Here is a 22,170-nt window from a genome sequence, read left to right on the forward strand (position 1 = left end):
TATGTTATCATAGGAATAATACCATATTTCATTTCCCTGTTGGTCTATTGATGGAAATTTGTACCCCCCCAACCCCTGACTAGGGCTACTGTAAACAGAGTTGCTACGAATAATCACGTATGAGGCTTTGTGTGCACATCTGGGCTTATTTCTCCGGAGTGATTACTTAGGTGTGGAATGGTTACGTTCTGTGGTTAGGAGCATATCTAACTTCTTAAGAAACTTCTGAAGAAGTGGAAAGCGGGTGGAAAACGGCGACGGTGGCTGGATCCCAGGTTTGTGGGCCGCGAGGTGGTCCTGGCTGCAGCTCGGGCGGCCTGTGTGGAGCGGCGCCCCGGTGAGGAGGACCCGGCTCCCAGTGAAAGTTCCTGACCCACTGTGGTGCCCCAGGGTGGTGGTGAACACGCTGAGTGCATTCCTGAAGTCGCCCCGCGGAGAGGAGGAGAGACCTGAGTGCGCCGCCTCCCCGCCATCTCCCTTGGGAGGTGGCGGCCACACCCTAGGGCACAGCCCTCGGGGGGGCCTGCTGTCACCTGCCTGTGAGGATGGATCAGGACAGCCCGGACCACCATCCAGTGGGGCGACGGCTCTGCACACACAGACCAGAGCAGCGTGCAGGGCCGTCAGCTCACCTTCCCGTGCCCGGTGATGGCCTGTACATTGATTTTCCGTCCCGTTGCTCACAGTGGGAGATGACTTAAATAGACAACTTAGTTGAGGGAATTCCCCAGTGGTCCAGGGTTCAGGACTCTGCGCTTCCACTGCTGGGCACCCAGGTCCAGTCCCTGGTCGGGAAACCCCACAAGCTGTACCGCACGGCCAAGCAAACCAAACGCCCGACAGAAATGCCAGCACCACCCTGTGTTCCCACCAGCGCGTGTGAGTCCCACTGCCCCACGCCTGCAACACACTTGTCCTTGTTGGTCCCTTCATGGGTCCTGGTTCTGGCAGGCGGGTGTGTGTCTTGTGTGTGTGGGGTGTGAACTGCACCTCCCCAGTGAGTCAGGCATCTTTTCACAAGCCCGTTGGCCATTCCCGAGTCTTCTTTTGTCAACTGTCTGTTGACTGTTGTTCAGTCGCTCAGCTGTGTCTGCCTCTTTGAAGCCCTCCAGGCTTCTGTGTCCATGGGCCTTCCCAGGCAACAATACTGGAGTGGGTTGCCATTTCCACCTTGAGGGGACCTTCCCGACCCAGGGATCAGAGCTGTGTCTCCTGCACTGGCAGGCGAGCTCTTTGCCGCTGGGCCCCAGGGAAGCCGGTCCAGCCCCTTGGCCTGTCCTCTTGTTTGCCTGCCCCAGGTGTTAGTTGCTGCGTGCGGCCCTAGTTCCCTGGCCAGGGATGGAACCGAGCCCCCCCCCGGCATCGGCAAAGAAGAGTCTTAGCCACTGGACCACCAGGGAAGTCCCTTGGTCTGTCTTTTAAAAATAGCTTTCATGAGAAAGAATTCTCACACCATCTAACCCACCCATTTGAAGCGTACAATTCAGCGTGATTCCTTTAACCTGAATCATCTATCACTGAATGGCTTTGGAATTCGGCTTTTGCTTTGGGCCTGATTGTGTCTTGTAACGAAGGCAACCTAAAATTAGGAGGGAAAATAGAACTTACGCGCAAAGCATGTCCTGCATGGCCATCATGTTAACAGGAAAAGTAACGAGTCTCACACACCTCCTGTGACATCAAAGTTAACGTAGGACGTGAACTGTCAGTTCCCACCTGCGCTGCAGCTGTTGGGTCAACTGTTGGGTCTTTTGGGCGCAAACTGCAGTTCTTGCAAGTAGGCACAGAGGAACCTCCTCACATCTCCAAATTCATGGAATTGTGCAGTTGCGGAGGCCCCACCTAACCCTCCAGTGGAAGCGATTAACCCTGTTAAGTCCATCTAGTGAATTTTTAAATTCCAGATTTTGTATTTTTCATTTCTAAAATTTCCTACTTGGTTCTTTAAGGACTATTTTCATTTTTTCCTACCTCTGCATGCATGAGAACCCATTTTTTCCATGACCTCATTGTCTGATAATCCTAACACTGTCTTACCGCGGCCCCAGCAGATTCTTCTCCCTGAAGGACGGGTCGCAGCCTCCCAGCTCTCCTGTGCCAGCAGCTTTGGATTTTACCCTGACTGTTGTGACTGTTTTTGTAGACACTGCATTCTGCTATATTTCTACAAAGACTGTTGCTGTCTCTGTTTTGGCAGAGAATGAACTTGGTCAGGCTTGAACTGTGACCTCTGCCACTTGGAAGGTGGGCAGAGGTCAGTTTTGGCCAGTGGGTCATTTCAGCTGTCTGCCTCGCACACACAGTGGTTCAGGGGTCAGTGAGGGGCTGGGTGGGGTTCATACACAGAATCTGGGGTCCTTCCCTCTGCTGTCTTCTTTTCAGCATTCACCACTTACTCTCTGCTCTCTGGCTCCTTCGACCAGAAAGATGGGGAATTTTGGCTGGTGTCTGAGCACTCCACCCCACAAAGCTACACCCACAAAGGGAAATCTACACTCCCTGACACTTTCCCATGAATATTGATTCCCATCCAAAATCTGCCTCCTTTCCTTCACTCCCCAGAGCCCTCGGAATTGTTGTGTATCTAAAAGATAAATTTATTGTTTTTCGGTTGTGCCATGAAGCATGCAGAATCTTCGTTCCCCAACCAGGGATTGAACCCAACCCCCCTGCAGTGGAAGCGCCCAGTCTTAACCCACTGAAGTCCTGGGAATTGGTTTTTAAATATTCTGTTTGAATTTTTCAGTTGTTATCTATGAACATGACTTCTTTTTTTTTTTTTTAGACACTATCTGTGAGTTAGTTCATGTCCCTGGTGTCCATGGGATTTCCCAGACAAGAACACTGGAGTGGGTTGCCATTTCCTTCCCCAGTGTACCTGGCAGCCGTCCATTAGCATTTGGCTTGACTGCACGGAATAGAAAACCCAGCCCATGGAGAGAGGTTAGAGACGGGGCAGCCATACATACACAGATCAACAAACAGAAACATTTGCAGGTGTGTATTGCAGACAGACTTGACCAAAGTATCGAGGGTGCGGGGCAGGGATCGAAGGAGCTGCCAGGGACTCTGGCTCCAGGGGTGCACACGGAGGCTTCGGGGCCAAGTCAGGATCTGCACGAGTGCCCATGAGTGCCCAAGTCAGGATGCAGACACTGGTGTCCGGCTAGCACAAAGATGCACGTTGTCCACCCCTGGGGCCACAGCAGCAGGAAGGTGTCTTCCACCTCCCTTCTGGAAGATGGCCAGTGTATGGGCAGGTGGGCTCCCAAGGCCCCCTCCCTGGCCACCCCTAGCCTGGAGCTCACTCCTGGGGGTCATGTCCTGGCTGGGCAGCAATCACCCAGAACCTGCTGACTTAGCACCACCTGGGGGCCACTCCCTGGCCTTACTGTGTGATTGTGGCATCTCTGCGGCACTGAGCCTCAGTTTTACCACCTGAGAAATGGGAGAATATGACCTGACGAGGCAAGGCTTTGACTCCCCACGCATGCCTGGTACGTGATGGTCAGCCAACCTGGAGCTCCCACGCCCGCCCACAGAGGAAAAGGCAGAGGCCCCTCCCCTCCCCCCCACACCTCTCCAGGTCTCCACCCGCACATTCCTGCAGCCTGAGTCCTACCCCTCCCAGCTGCTGGCCAGCCCCTCATTTGTTTCCCTTGACAGACCAGGAGTCTGCATCCCAGTTGAGGAAACAGGCTCAGAACTGGCTGATCACCCCAACATCAAGAGTCACCACGGAAGTGACTGGGGTCTTCAGCACCCAGCCCAGGCTCCAGGCTCTTGACTGAGCTTGGCCTCATCTGCGTGGGGTGGGGTCATGAGGGAGGGCCTGCGGGGGAGGTGACGGTGGGACACTTCCGTCGGCACCTCCAGCCAAACAGCTCTGGTGGGAGCAGGGATTGGGCGGAGGCTGGTACTGGGCTCAACCTGGGAGGCTGGGGGAGACAGGGCAGCCCCCTCTCCTGCCCCCGCTGGTGCTTCACCCTTGTTGCCAGTGCACCTGGGGAGCAGTGGGGACCACCTCCTCTGATCTCAGAGGTCAATGCCCGCAGGGTCAACTCCATCCTAGCCCCAGCTGCTCCTGACATGCTGTGTGACCTCGGGCAAGCCGCAAGGCGTCTCTGTGCTTGGGGCGGATGAAATGACCCTGTATCCAAGCCTCTAAATGTGTATTCTGTGACCCTTCCCTCTCTCACTAGAGTGGCGTGGGGCTGGCAGGGAATGTGGTCTGACTTCATTCTCCACCAGCTGAGAGCCAGACCTTGGGGGCCAAGCTTGGGCTGGGGTGGGAGGGTCTGCAGGTGGTGAGACAGGTGCAGAGGGAGAGAGCTTCCACCAGCGTCCTGCAGCTGCCTACCTGCTGGAGGCCATGAGCTCAGGACTCTTGGTCTGGGCGTTGGAGCCAGCCCGACACAGACGAGGCCACGGCCACCGGTATCTCGTGCGCCACTCTGATGAGCTAATGGTCCGCTCAGACCCCAGACCCCACGTGCTGCCAGGCAGGCCCACCCTCAGGTCCTGGGCAAGGGCCTGAATCACCTTCTCCAGCGAGTGCAGTGTCTATGCAGGCCCACATCCAGTGGGCACTCGGGGAGTGTGCAGGTGGCTGGTGAGTGACAGGTAACCAGGTGGACCCTGGTCTTGAAGGACTCAAGGTCAGAGAGGGGACCATCCTGGGTACCAGAAAGGGAAGCGGTCGAGCGGCCTTGTGAAGGGGGAGAGCGCGGTGAGCGGCCTGTCTCCTCGTTGCACTCGTACGTGTGGCCTGGGGGGCCCGAACAGCCGTGACCCAGTGATCACACTGGGACCACTCTGGGAGCTGCCACCCGGACAGCTGAGGTGCCTCAGTGGCCCCGACCTAACCTGCGTGGGGGTACGGGGTGCAGAGGTTACAGGTCCCAGGGCCCGCAGTGGCTGGGAAAGGTTCTGAGGGCACCCCTACCTGGGGTGCGGGGTCCCTCGTTATCCGAGGCTGGGTTTGGGGGCTCAGGGGAGACAGCAGGGGGACACAGAGCTCCTGTACAGCCTCACCCAACCCCAGGACAAGGCCCCACTCAACTGCCTATTTTCTGATCTGGGGGCCTGGTGGGGGCGGGGGGCCCCCCTGGGCTTTTGCAGCTCCCCAGGACACTCCTTGCAGGCTGGGCTTGTTGCCCTGCTGAAGGGGTGCTGAAGTACAGAAGCGTGCCCCCATTTCTGGGCCGGGGTGGGCCTGACACAGACCTGGGCGGAGGTCTGGGGGAGGGGGTCGTTCCATTCCACCTGGCCGTGGTGGCCCCCCTCCAGGCCTCCCTGGAAGATGCGTGTGGACAGTGGTTTGGTCTCCTGCTGACCCCCACCTATTCTGGGACAATATTCTCCAGGGATCCACTCCCCACCCACCTCCTGCCCACACTGGTCCACAGGCCCCAACCCCACTCCAGAGAGCACAGGAGGGTCTCCCCAGAATGTCTGCCTGCTCCCACCCGCGGGGCTGACTGACGGGAAGAGCTGTCACCCTCGGTTGTGTTTTGGCTGCAATGCGTGGCACGTGTGACCTCAGTTCCCCGACCAGGGACTGAAGCTGGGCCACAGCAGTGAAAGCCCAGGGTCCTGACCCCTAGGCCGTGGGGAACTCCCTTTGGCGCTGCCCAGGCCTCTGCTTTGAGGGGGAGCTCAAGAGGGAACCCCGTGGGCCCTGCCAGCCTGGTGCCCCAGCAGGGCCTGGGTTTGCACAAAGCCCAGGGGAGATGACCATGCTGTGGGGTGGGGTGGGGGTCACTCAGCTCCCCTGTGTTGAGTAGGGAACAGAGGTAGGCCAGAGCCAACGGCAGCCCTGCCTCCTCACGGGGAGACTCCTGCCCCACCCGGCCCTGCCCTGCGGAGGGAGAGGCCTGCGCCAGCCAGCAGTGGGCCCTCACGGTTGGGGGCCGGGCTGACTCACCCTGACCCCGAAGGTGGGGCCCGGCCTCCCAGATGGGCGGGGCTGGGGCTGGCTGGTGCTGCAAGGGGCAGCCGCACAGACGCCCTGGAGGCCTGTGCAGGTCAGAGCCCTCGGACCCCAGTGACCCTTCAGCATTGGCCTGGGGCAGGGTCGCAGGGGGGACACAGTGGTGGGGAAGCGGTGGGGATATCAGAGCGTCTGTCCTCCACAGACCATGGCCTTGCAGACTGCTCCACCCAGCCTGGGGTCCCGGGGGACCCCCGCCTACGGCAGCCTCCTGTTCCTGCTTCTCAGCCTTGGTGAGCACTGAGGGTGGATGGCCGGATGCTGGAGTGCAGAGAGCGCAAAGGGCTGCGGGGGTCCTCAGGGGGCCGGGGCCTCAGGAAAGGCTCTGCCGGCTCTACGGGTGCTCCCCCACTGTGGGCAGGGCCTCCCACCCCATTAGGGGCCCCTGATTCCGGAGACCCGTGTCCTGAATGTCAGCAGGTGCGAGTCCCAGGTAGGTGGCTAGCCTCATCTCTGCCCCGAGAGGGGACTGTGTCTGGCAGCCCTGCTGGACCCCACCGCCCTGCAGGGCTATGATGGGGTCACAGGCCAAACCGAGGGTACCCACAGCACAGGCGTCCGCCTGCCCTGAGCAGGGGCCCCAGGAGGAGGATGCAGAGGCCTGTGCTCCTTCGTGGGGTGTCATGGGCCGTGACACCAGGGGCTGGCCGGGAGGTACCACCTTGGTCCCCTTCCTCCCAGGGTGGAGCCCCTGGCCACCCCTCAAGCCTGGTGTCCCCTCCCCTGCAGGTTGGGTTCTACCTTCCAGGGCCCAGGCTGCAGACGTGGGACTGGTAAGGACCCTCTGGGGAGTCAGTGGAAGGTTTTCTGGCCCTGTTGGGGGGTGGTGTTCCTTGGAACCCAGGACACTCCCCGCTAAGTCCCAGCCCTGCTCTGTTCTCAGGCTCTCCTGACCTCAAGGTTGCAGCGCACATCCCGGGACCTGTCCTGGCAGCTGCCTGAGCTGGCTGTCCTCCTCCCGAGGGCCCGGCGGGGCACAGAGAGTGAGCACGCGGCCCAGCCCCATTGGCGTCAGGAGGCGGGGGTTGGGGGCTGGCACCGTGAGGTCTCCTCTACCTGTACCTGTGGCCCTTCCTGGCCACTGAGCTCCTTCAGTCATGATAACACGGGAGAGTGAATAGAATCACGCCATTTTGCTGATGGGTAAATGGAGGCCCCGGCGTCCCTGATAGCTCAGTTGGTAAAGAATCCACCTGCAACGCAGGAGACCCTGGTTTGATTCCTGGGTCGGGAAGATCCGCTGGAGAAGGGATAGGCTACCTGCTCCAGTGTTCTTGGGTTTCCCTGGTGGCTCAGCTGGTAAAGAATCCACCCGAGATGTGGAAGACCTGGGTTCAATCCCTGGGTTGGGGAGATTCCCTGAAAAAGGGAAAGGCTACCCACTCCAGTGTTCTGGCCTGGAGAATTCCATGGACTGTACAGTCCATGGGGTTGCAAAGAGTCGCACACATCTAAGTGACTTTCACCTTTCAAACTGAGGCCCAGAGAGTCGTGTGTTGCTCAGGGTCTCAGCGCAGGGAGACCCTGCAGGAGGAGGAGGGTGACGGGAGAAGCCCAGCACCCCCACCCCCTGGCTGTCCCTGCAGAGAAGGCTTGTCCCCTGGGGCAGGAGGCCCAGGTGGTGGACGAGAACCTCGTCTTCTATGAGGAGTGGGAGCTGGAGGCCTGTGTGGATGGGGCCCTGCTGGCCGCGCAGATGGGACGAGTGAACCTGATTCCCTTCACCTACCAGCAGCTGCACATTTTCAAGCGCAAACTGGATGAGGTAGTTCAGGGCTCAGCCCGCCCACCACAGTGCGGCCGTCCCTGCTGCCCCAGCCGTGGCGGCGGCCCTCACGGTCCCTTTCCCCGGAAGTTCTACCCGCAGGGGTACCCCCAGTCCCTGATTGAGCACCTGAGGTACTTCTTCCTTTACGTCACCCCTGAGGACATCCACAAGTGGAATGTGACTTCCCTGGACACCGTGAAATCTCTGCTCAAAGTCAGCCAAGGGCGCGGGGTGGATGCTCAGGTGAGAGCTGTGGGGGTGGGGAGGGGCAGACATAGGGTGTGAGGCTGTGCAGGCCAGTGTGAGATGGCACAGGCCTGGGGTGGCACAGGGTGTGAGGTAGTCCAGGCCCAGGGGTGGCACAGGGCGTGAGATGGCACAGGCCCAGGGGTGGCACAGGGCGTGAGGTAGTCCAGGCCCTGGGGTGGCACAGGGCGTGAGGTAGTCCAGGCCCTGGGGTGGCACAGGGCGTGAGGTGGTACAGGCCGGAGGGTGGCACAGGGTGTGAGGTGGCACAGGCCCAGGAGTGGCACAGGGCGTGAGGTGGCACAGGCCCAGGGGTGGCACAGGGCGTGAGGTAGTCCAGGCCCTGGGGTGGCACAGGGTGTGAGGTGGCACAGGCCGGGGGGTGGCACAGGGTGTGAGGTAGCACAGGCCCGGGGGTGGCACAGGGCGTGAGGTGGCACAGGCCGGGGGGTGGCACAGGGCATGAGGTGGCACAGGCCCGGGGGTGGCACAGGGTGTGAGGTGGCACAGGCCCGGGGGTGGCACAGGGCATGAGGTGGCACAGGCCCGGGGGTGGCACAGGGCGTGAGGTGGCACAGGCCCGGGGGTGGCACAGGGTGTGAGGTGGCACAGGCCCGGGGGATATACCTCTCCCTGCCCCAAGCCACTGAGTGGCCTCCTCCCACAGGTGGCTGCCCTGATTGCCCGCTATGTAGGGGGAGGGGGCCAGCTGGACAAGGCCGCCCTGGACACCCTGGCCACCTTCCGCCCTGCCTACCTGTGCTTCCTCCGCCCCGAGCAGCTGGGCTCCGTGCAGCTCAGCGTGCTTTGGTGAGTCCTGGGGTCTGTCGGGGGTGGTGGGAGTGCTGTGCTCCGAGCTCACTGCCCGGCCCCATGCTGCCTCCCCAGGATGACCACACCCCAGGACCTGGACGCGTGTAGGCCCCCACAGATGGTTGTCCTCTACCACAAGGCCCGCATGGCCTTCCAGAACGTCAGCGGGTCTGAATACATCAAAAGGATCAAGCCCTTCCTGGGTGAGCCCAGGAAGATATGGGGGGAATGATGCCTGAGGCTCCCCTGTCTTTGGGCAGCCCACTGGTGGTGTGACCAGTGTTCACAGTCTGTCCCTCCAAGTGTGTGTTGGCTGAGACCCTGTGAGTCCTGGGCACCTCCAACCTCTCCTCCAACCGAGAGGGTCAGGTGGTCCCCAGGCAAACCAGGGGCTCAGGAATTCCTTAGGAAAAGGGACTCGTGGTAAAAGAAGTGGCTTCCGGTAGCCTGTGGTCAGAGGGTGGGACTGGGGGCTGCTGCACGGTCTCACACTTGGCGGCTCCTCCCCCCGAGGGCAGGTGGGGCCTCCACGGAAGACCTGAGGGTTTTTACTCAGCAGAACATCAGTATAGACGTGGCTGCTTTCAAGAAACTGCCAACAGAGTCGGTGCTGGTACGAAGGCGGAGAAAGGAGGGGCCTTCTGTGGGCGGGGCCTATAGGGGCGGGGTCTTGGGAGGGGTGGCCATCAAAGCCCCTTCCAGGGTCTACCTAGGCTAAGGCGGGGTCCGTGGGTGGGGTGTCAGGGTGGTTTGGGTGCAGGAGAAGCCCGAAGCCTCTGGGAAAAGGCAGGCGGATTCTGACCCCTGCCTGCGGGCTCTGGCAGTCGCTAACCGTGGCCGAGGTGCAGAAACTTCTGGGCCCAAACCTGGTGGGCCTGAAGGCTGAGGCGGGGAACGCGCCCCTGCGGGACTGGATCTCCCGGCAGTCGCAGGAGGACCTGGACAGGCTGGGGCTGGGGCTCGTCGGCGGCGTCCCCAACGGCTACCTGGTCCTGGACCTCCACGGCCGAGGTGGGCTGGCGGGGCCGGCTGGGCGGTGTCGGGCAGAGTGAGGGGCAACGGCTGAGGCGCCTCTTCTCCGTGCAGAGGCCTCCTCGGGAGGCCCCCACCGCCTCGGACGAGGGCCTGGACCTGTGCTCACTGTTACCGCAAGTCTGCTCCTGGCTTCGGTCCTGAGCTGAGCCTGCTGCTGTGCCCTGGCGACCGGCACTGCGTGGAGACCCCGCCGGGCTTGGACACCGAGGGCTCTGGAGCTCAATAAAAGAACCCCATCCCCCTCTTGAAGAGGTGCCCCGTGGTGTTCTGAGGACTGAAGGGGGGCCCTGATGGCTGTGCCCCCTGCACAGGGCCCCCTGGGTTGCAGCCCCTCCCACGGGCCCTTGGAAGGGGGAGGGGCTCCAGGCAGGAGGCCCTCAGGGCCTTCCTGGCGCTGTTTCCACGCGGGGTCTCCCCCTAGTCCAGGCCAATGCTCCAGGTGGCTTCTGGTGACACAACTGCCCCAGGAGATGGCAGGTTGGAGTCCTGATCCCAGCTGAGAGGGGCTCTGTCCCTCCTCAGGCCCAGAACAAAGGGACACAGGCGGGAAGATCAGCTTGTTCTTTATTCAGTCAGTTGGCCAAGCCAGTCCACAGAAGAAGCCTGCGCACAGGGGCAGCGTCTTCCTCACCGGCCGGGGCAGTGACCCCAGGCCCAGGCCCTCCCTCTGGCTCCAGGTCCTGGGAGCTGGGTGTAGGCAGGGACTGGCCCTTCAGGCCCCTAGGATGGAGGATGTGGCCAGGCTCCCTGGGGCCTGCATCTTGGTCTAGGCAGGCGTCCAGCTCCACGTGCCAACCCCTGTTCTCCTGCATGTGGAGCTGGGGCAGTGCAGTCCTCCACCATGCTGCAGATCCCCTGCGGGTGGCCCCAGCTGGGCCTTGGCGTGCCTCCATAGAGCAGCCATAGGAGGCCTGCGGGCAGGGCCATAGCCAGGGGCAGGTACCCCAGGTGGGCTGGTGGGCTGCCTGCAGGTAGGACACGGAGAGAGCACCTTCAGTCCAGCTGGGAGCTCCCAGGCTGCCCTGCGTCCCAGGCTCTGGGTCCACACCTCCCACCGTCCCCGAGGGTGGGGAAGAGCAGTGAGGACCCCCAGGTAGGGCCGCTCTTCTGAGCCCCAGCGGGGACCTCAGAGCTGCCCCATCCTCCACTTTCTGCTGCTCAGCAGGTCTGGGGAGGTGACCGTGTCTTCACTAACTCAGCAGGCAATGCAGGGCTAAGTCAGTGTCACCCATGTGTGGCCCAAGGAGGCAGATGGGAAGCGTCGCCAGCAGAGAATGAGATGGGGCGCAAGAGGAGAAGCCGGGAGTGGTGTCGGGGTTGGGGGAGGAGGGTGGGTGCAGGGTACCCGAGCTGGGGGCGGTGCTCCCAGGCCCTTCTGAGGTGGGGGCTTGATGGCGCGTCCAGAGGGTGGTGCTGGGCGTCCCAGTGGTCGAGTGGGCAGGGCTGGTGGGGCCGGTGGGGCCCGTATCCAGGCCCAGCTCGCTCAGGGCTGACCGATTGAGGCTGCGGAGCCAGGAGCTGATGATAGGGTGGCTCCGAGCCTTCTGCAAGTCCCCCACGTTCGGACCCAGCAGCGTCGTCACGTTGCCCACGCTCAGGCTCTGAGGGGGGCAGTGAGGGGTGGAGGAGGGAAAGGGCGGGGTCAGCGCTTGGCCGGAGGCGGGCGTGGTAAGACCCTGCGAAACGCCTTGAAGTGAGCTGGGGCCCCACTCTCTGCACACCTCAGACTTTGGGGTGTTGGGGCCTGCAGACCGTGACCTAAGGCTCCCCGACTCCCCCTGACGGGCAGCCCCCGCCCACCTGCAGCACTCGGGGGTTCAGGTTGGTGAAGGTGTCGATGTCCATGGAGACGTTAGCCTGGGCCAGGTGCCGCAGCTCCTCCACGGGGGCACCGCCTAGGGGCGTGGCAGCGGTGAGGGGCGGGGCATAGAGGGGCGGGGCTTCTGGGAGGCGGGCCCCACCCCGGCCCGGGTCTCACCGAGGTAGGGCCGCATGAAGCGGTAGTAGGTGTCCGTGGTGCTGGCGCTGGCGAAGGCCTCGCGGGCCTTGTCAAAGAGCACGTTCTTGCGGGTCTGAGGGCAGGAGGAGATGTCCAGGGCCCCGGCCAGCCTGGGGGAGGGGGCGCGGCTCGTGGGCAGGCCAGGGGCCCTCCACTTGGGTCACCGGTCCCGCCCTCTCATCCCAAACCACGGCTTTCCCCTTGCCCTCGGTACTGGGCTCCGTAGTGTGGACGCAGGTGCACCAAGAACCTCATAGTGTGACCTGATTTGGAGATAGGGTCTTTCCTGTTTGTACACGTAATCAGATTAAGATGCGGTCACCCTGACTTAATTCTTCAGTCTCTGAGTCGTGTCGGGCTCTTGGTGACCCCATGGACTGCAGCACGCCAGGCTCCCCTGTCCTTCACCATTTCCCAGAGTTTGCTCAGACTCATGTCCATCAAGTCGGTGATGCCATCTCATCCTCTGTCGTCCCCTTCTTCTGCCCTCAACCTTTCCCAGCATCAGGGTTTTTTCCAATGAGTCGGCACACACTGACTTAGGTGGGCCCTAAATTAATGACTGGTGTCTGAAGAAGGGAATGTATGCACAGGGAGGCAGAGATGGGGTGATGGGGCCCCCGAAGCTGGGAGGGGAGGAAGGAGCCGCCCCTTCAGGTCTCACAGCGAGCACGGCCCTGCTGACACCTGGATTTCAGATTTCCGGCCTCCAGACTGAGAGGACATGATTCTGCTGCTTTCAGTCACTCTGCTTGTAAACCTTTGTCACTGCAGCCATGGGAAGCTGGTGACTTCGGATGGCCTGATCTGGGCCCCCACCTGAGCCTGCCTTGGCTGAGGAGTGGAGGCGGGAGGTGGGGGCGGGAACTCTGACGGGGGCTCACCGGAACTCTGAGGGGGGCTCACCGGAACTCTGAGGGCCGGATGGCCTGGATCTGCCGGGGGCTCATCCAGCAGAGGCGAGAGCCCCCAATGGCCACGAGCAGCGCACCAGTGATGGTGCCATTGTGGTCCAGGAACTTCTGCAGGATGGCCTGCAGGCAAGGTTGGAGTCAGCAAGGCCAGGATCAGCGAGGGTCTCCCGCACACCACACCCCCACCCACTCTCACCTCTGTCTGGTTCTCCAGGGCCCCGTCTGGGGCCAGCAGGGTCACGACTGTGTCCTTGGACGTGATGTGCCACTGGCCAATCTCCGAGAGGGAGTAGAGGTAGGCCAGCGAGGGGATGAGCCGCAGCTGCTCCTCAGGGACTCCGCCCGGGTAGACCTGCAGGTGGGCGGCAGGTGGTGGTTAGGCCACACGGCCTACCCCCCACCCCCTCCCACCGCTGGGCTCTGGCACACCCTAGCTAGCTTAGCTTTGACGACTTGCTGGCACTCGGCGGGCAGCGGGTGCTGCAGCAGGGGGTCCAGGTTGGCTCTGAGCACGCGGCTGCCCAGGCAGGACTCGAGCTGCCCGCAGTCGTAGCGCACCAGGAAGAGGTCGTCGTGCAGGGTGGCCGCAGTGATGTTGCCACGGACGCAGGGTCTCCCTGTGGTATGGTGGGGTGTGGGTGTTTAGGACCCAGCTGGTCAGCCTCTGCCTGAGCTGGTCACCACTGCTGACTTTGGGCCCCACCTCACTCCTAACCTTGACTCTTTCCAAGCCTGACTCCTAGCTGAAAACTTGGCCGAGACTAGGCTGAGTCAACCCTGACCTTAATCTCAATGCCCAAACCAGCCCCACCAGACTCTGACCACTCCCCCCGGCCAGGATGCAGGCCCTGGCCAAGCTCAGGAGGTTCAGGCAGAGGGTGCCCTGCCTCTGGGGCCCCCACCGCAGGATGAGAAACCCGAGCAGAGGGGGACGCAGCATCCCCAGACCATGGTGGCCACACTGACCTGTGTCCCGCTTGGACGGTGAGGACACTGCCTTGGACTTGGCCTCGAGGAAGTTGGTAACAAAGCGCCTGGCATCACGCTGCCTGAGCTGCCCTGCCCGGCATGCGGCCACTATGCTGCGGAAGAAGTCCAGGCCCACGGCCTGGCGGGCGGGCCTGGAGAGTCCACACCCTGGGGAGGGCCACATCTTCCCTTCTCCTTCCCCTCAGACAGAAACTCCATGACGGGGAGCGACTGGGGACACCACTTGGGTATCAGAGTGGCTGCAGGCCGGCCCTTAGGGCTGGACAGGCTGGTGGAAGTTCGGCTGGATCCCCCTTCCCCCCATCACCCCGCCTGGGGCATTGTCCTACCTCCTGCAGCTGCATCCACAGCCCAGGGCTGATGTATGAGGCCAAGGGTCCCAGAGCCTGCAGCCCCTCCAGGTTCCAGGAGCCAGGGTGCCTGGTGTGCAAATGGGGCTCTGAGTTGGGTCCTGAGCAGCACCCGGACCCCCTCAGGCAGCTTGCTCTCCCCGGGTGCTATTCCCAGGGCTCGCCCAGCGGACGCTCCCACCCCAGGCCTCTGGGTACCCCGTGGGCTGCAGGGTCAGGGTGGGGTGTGAGCTGGGTTGGACTTGGAGGTCAGTGGGGCTGTGAACACCAACCCCCAGGCTGCCTCTTCTCTCATCTGCAGGAGGGAGGGAGGGGCCCCCACCCACCCGAGGACGGTCCTGCCACTGGCCAGCAGCCTGTTGAGGGCAGCCTGCTGGGCAGCGGTGAGCCGGGGACAGTGCCGCAGGTTCTGCAGCACATGGGGGTCTGCGGCCGCGATGCTGGAAGCGTCCATGTCACACACCAGGACCCCGAGGAGCAGCAGGTCGGAGGCACTGAGCCTTGGCTGGGGCCCTCCCTGCAGGATAGTAGGTCAGCTCGAGCCTGGTCCCACAGCCCATCACCTGGCCGGCCGGCCCATGGCACCTACCAGGCAGGCCAGGGCCCTGTGCTGCAGGGCGGCCCTCTGGTCGGGCAGGTTGGCCAGCAGCTTTGTGTCTCCCTGGGCAGCACGGCGGGTGAAGGCCCGGCAGTCCGCTTCCTCCACCTGTGTCAGGCTGCGGAAAGGTTGGGGGGCCACTGGGAGGGCAGACGGGGAGCCCTCCGAGTGACGGTGTCCCCGGGAGGGTGCTCAGCCCACACGGCTGGGTGCCGGGTGGGAAGGGCACTCACTTGTAGAAGAGCAGCAGGTCAGGGGGGTGGAGCTCGAAGTCGCCCTGGAGGCCTTGTCGGGCGGCCAGGTTGGCCAGGCAGCTGAGCTGGGCACGGCGGGCGGCGTGTCACTCGCTGTGTGGTCTGGGCTCTCCTGGGCCCTCTGCTCTGACTGGGACCTCCCTGGAGCCCCCACCCACCTCTCAGCCCCCGTCCCGTGTCCACTGACCCCTCCTCCTGCCTGGCGGCTCTCTGTCACTTGACTTCCCGTCTTCCTCTTCCTGCATCCACCTCCAGGTGAGAACCGGCCTCAGGACAGGGAACACCAGCCTAAGGTCCCCTCCCCACCATGGTGGCTTCCTTAGGGTCCACTTACCCAAACCACCCCCGCCTGGACATCTTGTCCCGTTCTCCTCAGGTCATTTCAAATGTATTACTGATTTTATATTAATTTCATAATAAGACTGTCGGCGCAGTGGCTCTCGCGCTCCAGGAGAACTACCCTGCATCCTGACCCCACAATCCTAGCCTTGTGCTGCCTGGGCCCCCTGCTAGGGACGCATCCCTTCCTGCCTGTCCCTGGGGCCCTTCTCCAGGGAGTCCACCCCTGCCCTCGACCCCCAAGCAGTCTTGGTGGTGGCCGCCGCTGACCTGCCAGGCTCTGAGGAGGACGTGTTGTGTTGCCATCCTCTGGATGAGAGCTGCAAGTTGGTCGCGGGACAGCTGGCTGGCCGGCTGGCACCAGAAGCCTTGCAGGAGGGAGGCGCTGGCACTGGGTGGAAAGGAGGCGGACGGTGAGGGGCAGAGGGAGTGGGGGCCGCGGACTGCAGCCTTCGGGACGGAGGTCAGACTCCTCAACTTGGGGTGAGGGCGAGAGATGCAGGAGGTGTGGACGCCCCCCCGAGGGCACCCTTGTGGTGCCAAGGCTCCAAGCTATGAGCAGGGCTTACAGGGAGCCCCTGTCCAGAGACTTCTCTGGTGGTCCAGTGGCTGAGACCCCACACTCCCAATACAGGGGGCCCAGGTTCGATTCCGGTTCAATTCCTAGTTGGAGCTAGGTCCCGTATGCTGCAACTAAGGGTTTATATGCCACAACTAGAGATCCTGTGTGTTCAGTGAAGTCTGAAGATCCTGCATGTTGCAAATGAGGCCCGGCACAGCCAAATAAAATTTTTAAAAAATAATAAATATTAAAAAAAAAGTGACCCCTGTCCAGGCTCTGGGTCTGAGGCCCAGTACCAGGGACCCAGTTCTGGAGCTTAGGGCTCGGAGGCCCCAAGATGGCTGGGGGTTTGGAGGGCACCTGCTGGGTGCCCACAGCCAGGCCATCCTTGTGGTGTGACTCTAAGACCTGTAAGGGTCAAGTCTCGCGAGACCACAGCCAGGGCCTGACTGGTCCAGCTTGGCCTGCAGCCCTGCCTGGTGGTTCAGTTGATCGGTCTGTTGATGGCGGCAGACCAGTGACTTCCAACCCCCACCAGAGGACCCCCTAGACGGGTCTCAGTTTGGGGCCTGAGAGGGCAGCCAGACTCGGGGTGGAGAGAAGGAAACTGAGAGGCCTCAGGACAGGAAGTGACTGTCTCCAGGCTGAGGAGGGGGCCTGTCCCAGCCATGTGGGTGTGACTCTGGTGCAGGACACCAGAGGCCCAGAGCCATCTCCAGCGAGTGACCTGGGCTGGCAGGGCCAGGCCTCTCCTGCTTGGCCATGCCCGGGCGTCGTGAGCAGACCCTGGAGGTGGTCCCTCCTTCTCACCCCCACCCAGGGAATCTGCTGCAGTAAACCTGATTGTGGACACAGAGCCTGCACTCACCTGGCCCACAGGTCGGCCCTGCTGGCGTCCAGGCCTCCCTGGGAGGCGCCCTCGGCCTGGGGGTGAGAGCAGTGGGCAGTGAGTGACACCAGGAGGGCGAGGCCCGGGCTCACCAGGGCACCTGGAACAGAACAGGCCACGCGCACGTGTACGGGAGCGTCCCGTGCGGGTCTACCAGGGCCCTGCATCCCGGGTGGGCTTGTGACCGCCCCGACACTGGGGAGCGCCACCTGGGGAGCTGGGCATCTGTGCGCTGGCCCAGCCCTGAGCGTGCTGGGCACCTCTGACCAGGTGGGCGTATGAGGCAGTATGTCTACTGTCTGGTGCTGTACGCGTGCGTACCCGTACCTGTGTGGTGATGTATCCACACGTGTGGTGGGGTGTACGTGTCTGTGGTGGCATTTGTGCCCTCACAGTATATCTGTGTGTCTACTGGTGAGGCCGTGTACACACGTGTGTGACGGTGTGTACACACGGTTGTGACAGTGTTTATGCATGTGTGTGGCAGTGTGCACATACATGTGTGGCGGTGTGCACACACGTGTGTCACGATGTGTACACGTGTGTGTGGCAGTGTGTATGTGCGTGTGACAGTGTGTGTGCGTGTGTGGCTGGTGGCATGTGACGCGCACACCTATGTGGTGGCCTGCACACGGGCCCGGCAGTGTCCACATGAGTGCACCTTCTCCCTCCACCCCTGCGGTTCTGCCCTCATACTCGGAGCCCCAAGACCCCCAAGCAGGGGACATGGGTCAGCGCCCACCTCCTCCTGTCCTCAGTCGCTCAGTCTTTCCTGGCCGTGGCCCCCTTGCCCCTGCCTTGTCCCCACGGCCCAGTGTCCCATCTGTGCCGCCCCCTTTGCTCCCCTGATGTCCAGTGGTGGGCCCAGGGCAGGACCCCAGGTAGAGGCTCAGGAGGAGGGAGCGTGGTTCTGCCACCCCCGGGAGCCAGCCGTGGGCGCTGCCCCCCAAGATGGGGAGGGAGAGTCATCTCACCTGCTCTGGGGCCCATGGCTGTGTGGTGCCCACTGGTCGTCCTGGCAGGAAGGCAGCAGGGTCGCAGGCAGTGGGTCCAGGTCAAGCTGGACAGGAGACGGAAGGTGGTGAGGCTGGGGGAGGGGGTTGCAGAGGGGAGGTCACCACCCAGGGTCACACGGGGCAGGGGACCTCGAATCTTGGGCTGCAGCTGTGTCTCAGGCACGACCCACAAACAGTGAGTCTCTGGAACAAAAGGGAGCGGTGGGGCTGTGGGGGAGCCAGGCCAGATACCAGGGCCTTTCTTATCGCAGATCAGGCTCAGGGGACCCGTGGGCTCGGCTGCCGTGTCTCCCATGAACAAATCTCTCGACAGCTCTGGGGGGCGGGGTGGGTGGTGGACGTCCAGGACCCAGTGAGTGCCTGCAGCAGCTGGGAGAAACCTGGTGGCCCCGACCTGCCCTGGTGCCGCCCAGCTTTGCCCCACACCCGGCTCCCAGGGAGCCCCCTTCCCCTCCCAGATCTCGGACGCCCAGTGAGAGCTGGCCGCGGGCACAACCCATGCTGCAGCCTGCTGGGTGCCCTGGCCATGGTGGAGGCCAAAACAGGCCTGGGGTGGGGGCGGAGGCAGGGAGCCTGGTCCACATTGCCAGTCCCTGGGCCACGGCCACGCATGGGCTGCCGGCTTGGGGCACCTGCGGGCCTCTGGGCTCTGCACGAAGAAGATGGGGAGGTAACCACCCCACATAGAGGCAAGATGGAGGCCCGGAGGGGCTCAGCTACCTGCCCGGGGCCACAAGGAGGCCTGACTCACAGCTGGGCCCCTGTGTGCCCGTTGGGTGGTGGCTTCCGCCCCTCCCTGCCCCTCACCTGAGCACTAAGAATGCCGTCTGTCCTGGAGGGAGGCTGCTCAGGGTCCAGACGGCAGGTGTCGGACACAGGGATGCTGTAGACTCCAGACACAGGGTCCCAGCCCACTCGGGGTCAGCCCCTGCAACTGAGTCTCGGAGCGCGGGGGTGGTGCGAGGTGGGAGCGCCCACGTCTCTGCTCACCTCCATGCCCCGTCAGCACCCTGCCCTGCCGGCCACCCACTCCGGCAGCAACACCCTCCAGGCAGATGTGTGGGGAGGGGCTGGGGCTGTACCAGGTGACACTGCCCTGTCAGCCCCTCGGGGCCCCGGGCACAGCGGGCACCTGCTCCCCAGCCCCATGGGAGCAGCAGGCTTAGCTCATGGTTGGCAGCAGTCCAGCACACATCCCTCCCCACTCGGCGGGGGGGGGGGGGCCTGGCTCAGCCATGATCGTGCCCTGAGGATGGTGTGTGCATCTGTACATGTGCGCACCTGCACTTGACGTGTGTGCCCGCATCCACAGGTGAGCACACATGCATGTCTATGTATCCCCAGGAGCACACACATCTACGTGCATACATGTGCAGGAGGTGCGTGTGTGTCTCCAGCAGGGATCTCAGGCACACGTGGCCTCACTGTGGTATCTGGGTTGAGTGACACGTGTGGTGTGTTTCTGTTCTGTGGGTACTGGGGCAGAGCTTCCCACGTGTGTCCACACCTGTGTGCGCTGTGGGGCAGGGAGGGTGTGCAGGCAGCTTTGATGGGAGAGCCATGCAGGTCACACATGCCTGGTGCCCGGCCTCCAGCTTTCACTACATCTGCCCCTGCTTGGCAGGGCCAGCTCACCCAGGACCACGTGCTCATCGAGCCAGCCACGTACAAGCTGAGGCGCTGACCCTGGGGGACTGACAGTTGGAAGGACCAGCTGAGGGCCACTCCCCGGCCCCTGGAAGGCCAGCCACAGCATCGACAGCTGGAGGGCACCCAGAGCTGGTGGGGACAGTCCCTCCTGGAAGCTGCCCAGTGAGTCCCTGTCCAGCTGGCCCAACAGTGACACCTAGAGTCTGTAGAAGGTGGAGTTCAGGGGGTGGACCCCATGGGAGGTGGGCAATCTCACTCTAGGCCCCAGCACTGACCCCTGGAGTCTGGCCGGTCAGCTCTGAAGCGCTCAGTCGTCGCTTGGTGATGGGGTTTCCACCTACTCCGGAGCCCAGGCTGGGTGGAGGACGCCCCCTACAGGCCAGCGAGTGCAGGAGGAAGATGCTCTCTGCCCTATGTGGGCTCAGCCTCCAGGGCGCCCCAGGCCCCGGGTGGACAGATGACCACAGCAACACAGCAAGTGCCGGGCTCCAGACAGGCCTTCTGTCCCCAGCTTTGCCATGTGCTGCTCATGGGATCTGCCCCCACCAGCCTGCTTTACAGATGGGGAGACTGAGGCCCGCCTGGCCAAGCAGGTGAGTGGGAGCAGGATTGGGCCCTAATGGCGGGGTTGGGCTCCTGAGCTGCCAGCATCATGCCCCCTGGAGTGTGACCGCTGTGGGCTGCCCACAGTAGGCTGTGGGGGGCAGATGGGCAGGTGGACCCCATGTCTGGGCTCTGAGGCCTTAGTCCAGGGGCCAGTGGTGGGGGGCAGGCTACCCATAGGGAGCAGGTCGAGATCTGGCCCTGGGGGCTCTCAGAGGGGCTGGGGGGGGCTCTCAAGGGGGAGAAGCTAGCCTATGGGGCATCTCCAGGGCAGCTGGCACCCATGGGCCCTGCCACCCTCCCACCTTGCCTTATTGCCCTTTGTGGCTGCCTGTCTGTCCAGTCCCGCCCTCTTCCCATCTGTCTTATCGCTTGCTCTGCAGGCTCAGCCCCTGGTCCCCGAGCAGGCTTGTGCTCTGCAGTGGGTCCTGTGTGCCCTTGGCTTTCCCCCAGGCCCTCCCCACCAGTAGGTCCCACCCTGCTGCCCAGCAATCAGGGTTGGCCCCAGGCCCCAGCCTGACTGACCTCCCGGGCCCCTCGGCACTAAGCAGGGCTTGGAGCCTGGCACGTGGCGGTGGCTGTGTGCCCCCGTCCCTGTGGTGGGTGGTGAGGGCAGGGGTGGGGGCAAACTCCTGGCTCCGAAAGGGAGGGGGTGGGGTAGCCTTTGGCCCCCTGGCCTCACCAGCAGCTTCCTGGGATCTGAGGGTGGCAGACAGCGGTGGTGCCGGCCGGCTGGAGAAAAACGATTCTCTGTCCTGGCATGAGAAACGCCCTTGTGAGTCCAGGACCTGTGCTCCAGGGAGACGGAAAGGGAGCTCCACATGCCCCACGGTGCCCAGTCGCTGGGGCGCTGGGGCACAAGGACAGAGACCTGGCCACTCCCTGGGGTGCTCTGGGGTGGCCCCGCCTGAGCTGGGCAGGGAGGCCACCTGCAAGGGAAGCTGTCAGGATGGTCCTGCTCAGCGGCAGCCCCTACGGGCCCAGACCCTCTGGCAGGTGCCAGCAGCTGGGAAGCAACAGGGTGTGTCCGGGGGATTTTCAAAGTCCACTGCAGGCCCAGGACAGGTTGTGAGGGGCCGGGGGCAGCAGTGACCCCTGTGGCGGCAGCAGGTGTGATGGCTGAGCTGTGTCCAGGAGGCGTAGCGGCTGTGGCCACAAGGGGGCCTGGGGAGGGGCCGGAAACCTGTGCTAGGTGGGCTGGCGGCAAGTCGTTCAGGGACCAATCTTCATCCTCCACGCAGACGCTCACCAGCAGGGGCTGCGGGCGGAGCCTGCACTGGGGGTGAGGGGCTCAGGGCAGCCAGGCCCACACAGCCCCTGAGGCTCCGCAGGGGCCCAAGGAGGGGAGGAAACAGTAGGGTGGGGGTGGCAGGTGGGCAGGGAGAGGAGGGCAGAGGGGGAAGGCAGTGGGAGGGAGGTGGAGGGGCCGTCCTCGGTGAGGACAGAGGGGCTGGGAGTGCACGGAGGGGAGGCTATCCCATCCCACTCCAGGCTGATGGAGGCTGGAGCTGGCCCACCGCGGTAGCCATCTGTCTGTGCAGGCTGTTGCCCTGTGGACCCCCCCAGTGCTGTTAGGGATGAGGGGATGGAGGCACAGGGAGCAGGGGCAGGGTCTCTGCAGAGACCCTTCGGGCAGGCAGCTGCCTCTGGCTCCACCCTGGCTGAGCTCTCGCTGTGATCACAGGTGGGTTGAGCCCAGAGCCCCACAACGGGGCCTATCTGCCTTAGCCAGCCTGGAGGAGGGGCTTCGCTTGAGTGGGCACAGTGATGTGGTGCGTGACCGCAAACTGCCTGGAGGCCCATGCACGTGCCCCCTGCCCCCATCCCCTGCCCTGTGGCATTCTGAGATGTTGGAATTCCCAAGGTTGGCACTCTGGGCAGCAGCCCTATGGGGAGCCCTGGCGGATGCTCTGATGCTTTTGGCTGGGGGCCTGGGAGTCCTCCAGGGATGCGGCTGACCCAGCTTCTGTGCCCAGCCCCCACCCAGGGCTGCAGGCTGTTCTCTGCATGTGGGGTGGTGGGCAGGTCAGCAGCCAGGACCACAAGGTCCATCCTCACCCCTGCTGGGGACCTAGGGCAAAGGTCTGCCCCGTGCAGGGGTGGGGCTGGGGGACCAGGCCCCCCCAAAGCCCCCACATCAGGCACATTCATG

At 63.1% G+C, this 22,170-nt stretch overlaps 2 protein-coding genes across 2 annotated transcripts; one reads left to right on the top strand and one right to left on the bottom strand.

The window, feature by feature from the left end:
- The first annotated feature begins 5,987 nt into the window (after positions 1–5,987).
- On the top strand, positions 5,988–10,103 carry MSLN (mesothelin). Its single transcript, XM_043915570.1, has 11 exons — positions 5,988–6,026; positions 6,138–6,225; positions 6,722–6,765; positions 6,876–6,975; positions 7,579–7,757; positions 7,848–8,003; positions 8,674–8,816; positions 8,895–9,022; positions 9,338–9,432; positions 9,644–9,830; positions 9,906–10,103. The coding sequence occupies exons 2-11, from the start codon at positions 6,141–6,143 to the stop codon at positions 9,998–10,000; spliced, it is 1,212 nt and encodes a 403-aa protein (XP_043771505.1). The 5' UTR covers positions 5,988–6,026; positions 6,138–6,140; the 3' UTR covers positions 10,001–10,103.
- Positions 10,104–10,430: 327 nt separating this feature from the next.
- LOC122702131 (mesothelin-like protein) lies at positions 10,431–22,070 on the bottom strand. The gene is made up of 22 exons (XM_043915625.1): positions 22,002–22,070; positions 20,995–21,294; positions 20,701–20,868; positions 20,544–20,650; positions 19,691–19,787; positions 19,401–19,593; positions 17,997–18,080; positions 17,724–17,948; positions 16,729–16,849; positions 15,569–15,689; positions 14,939–15,024; positions 14,697–14,823; positions 14,434–14,624; positions 14,087–14,177; positions 13,734–13,875; positions 13,197–13,384; positions 12,964–13,119; positions 12,760–12,887; positions 11,833–11,963; positions 11,655–11,749; positions 11,200–11,455; positions 10,431–10,819 (listed from the first exon to the last, which is right to left on the bottom strand). The coding sequence occupies exons 1-22, from the start codon at positions 22,068–22,070 to the stop codon at positions 10,575–10,577; spliced, it is 3,321 nt and encodes a 1,106-aa protein (XP_043771560.1). The 3' UTR covers positions 10,431–10,574.
- Between the last annotated feature and the right edge of the window lie 100 nt (positions 22,071–22,170).

The sequence above is a fragment of the Cervus elaphus genome, chromosome 10, assembly GCF_910594005.1.
Source record: "Cervus elaphus chromosome 10, mCerEla1.1, whole genome shotgun sequence".
Lineage (NCBI taxonomy): Eukaryota > Metazoa > Chordata > Mammalia > Artiodactyla > Cervidae > Cervus > Cervus elaphus.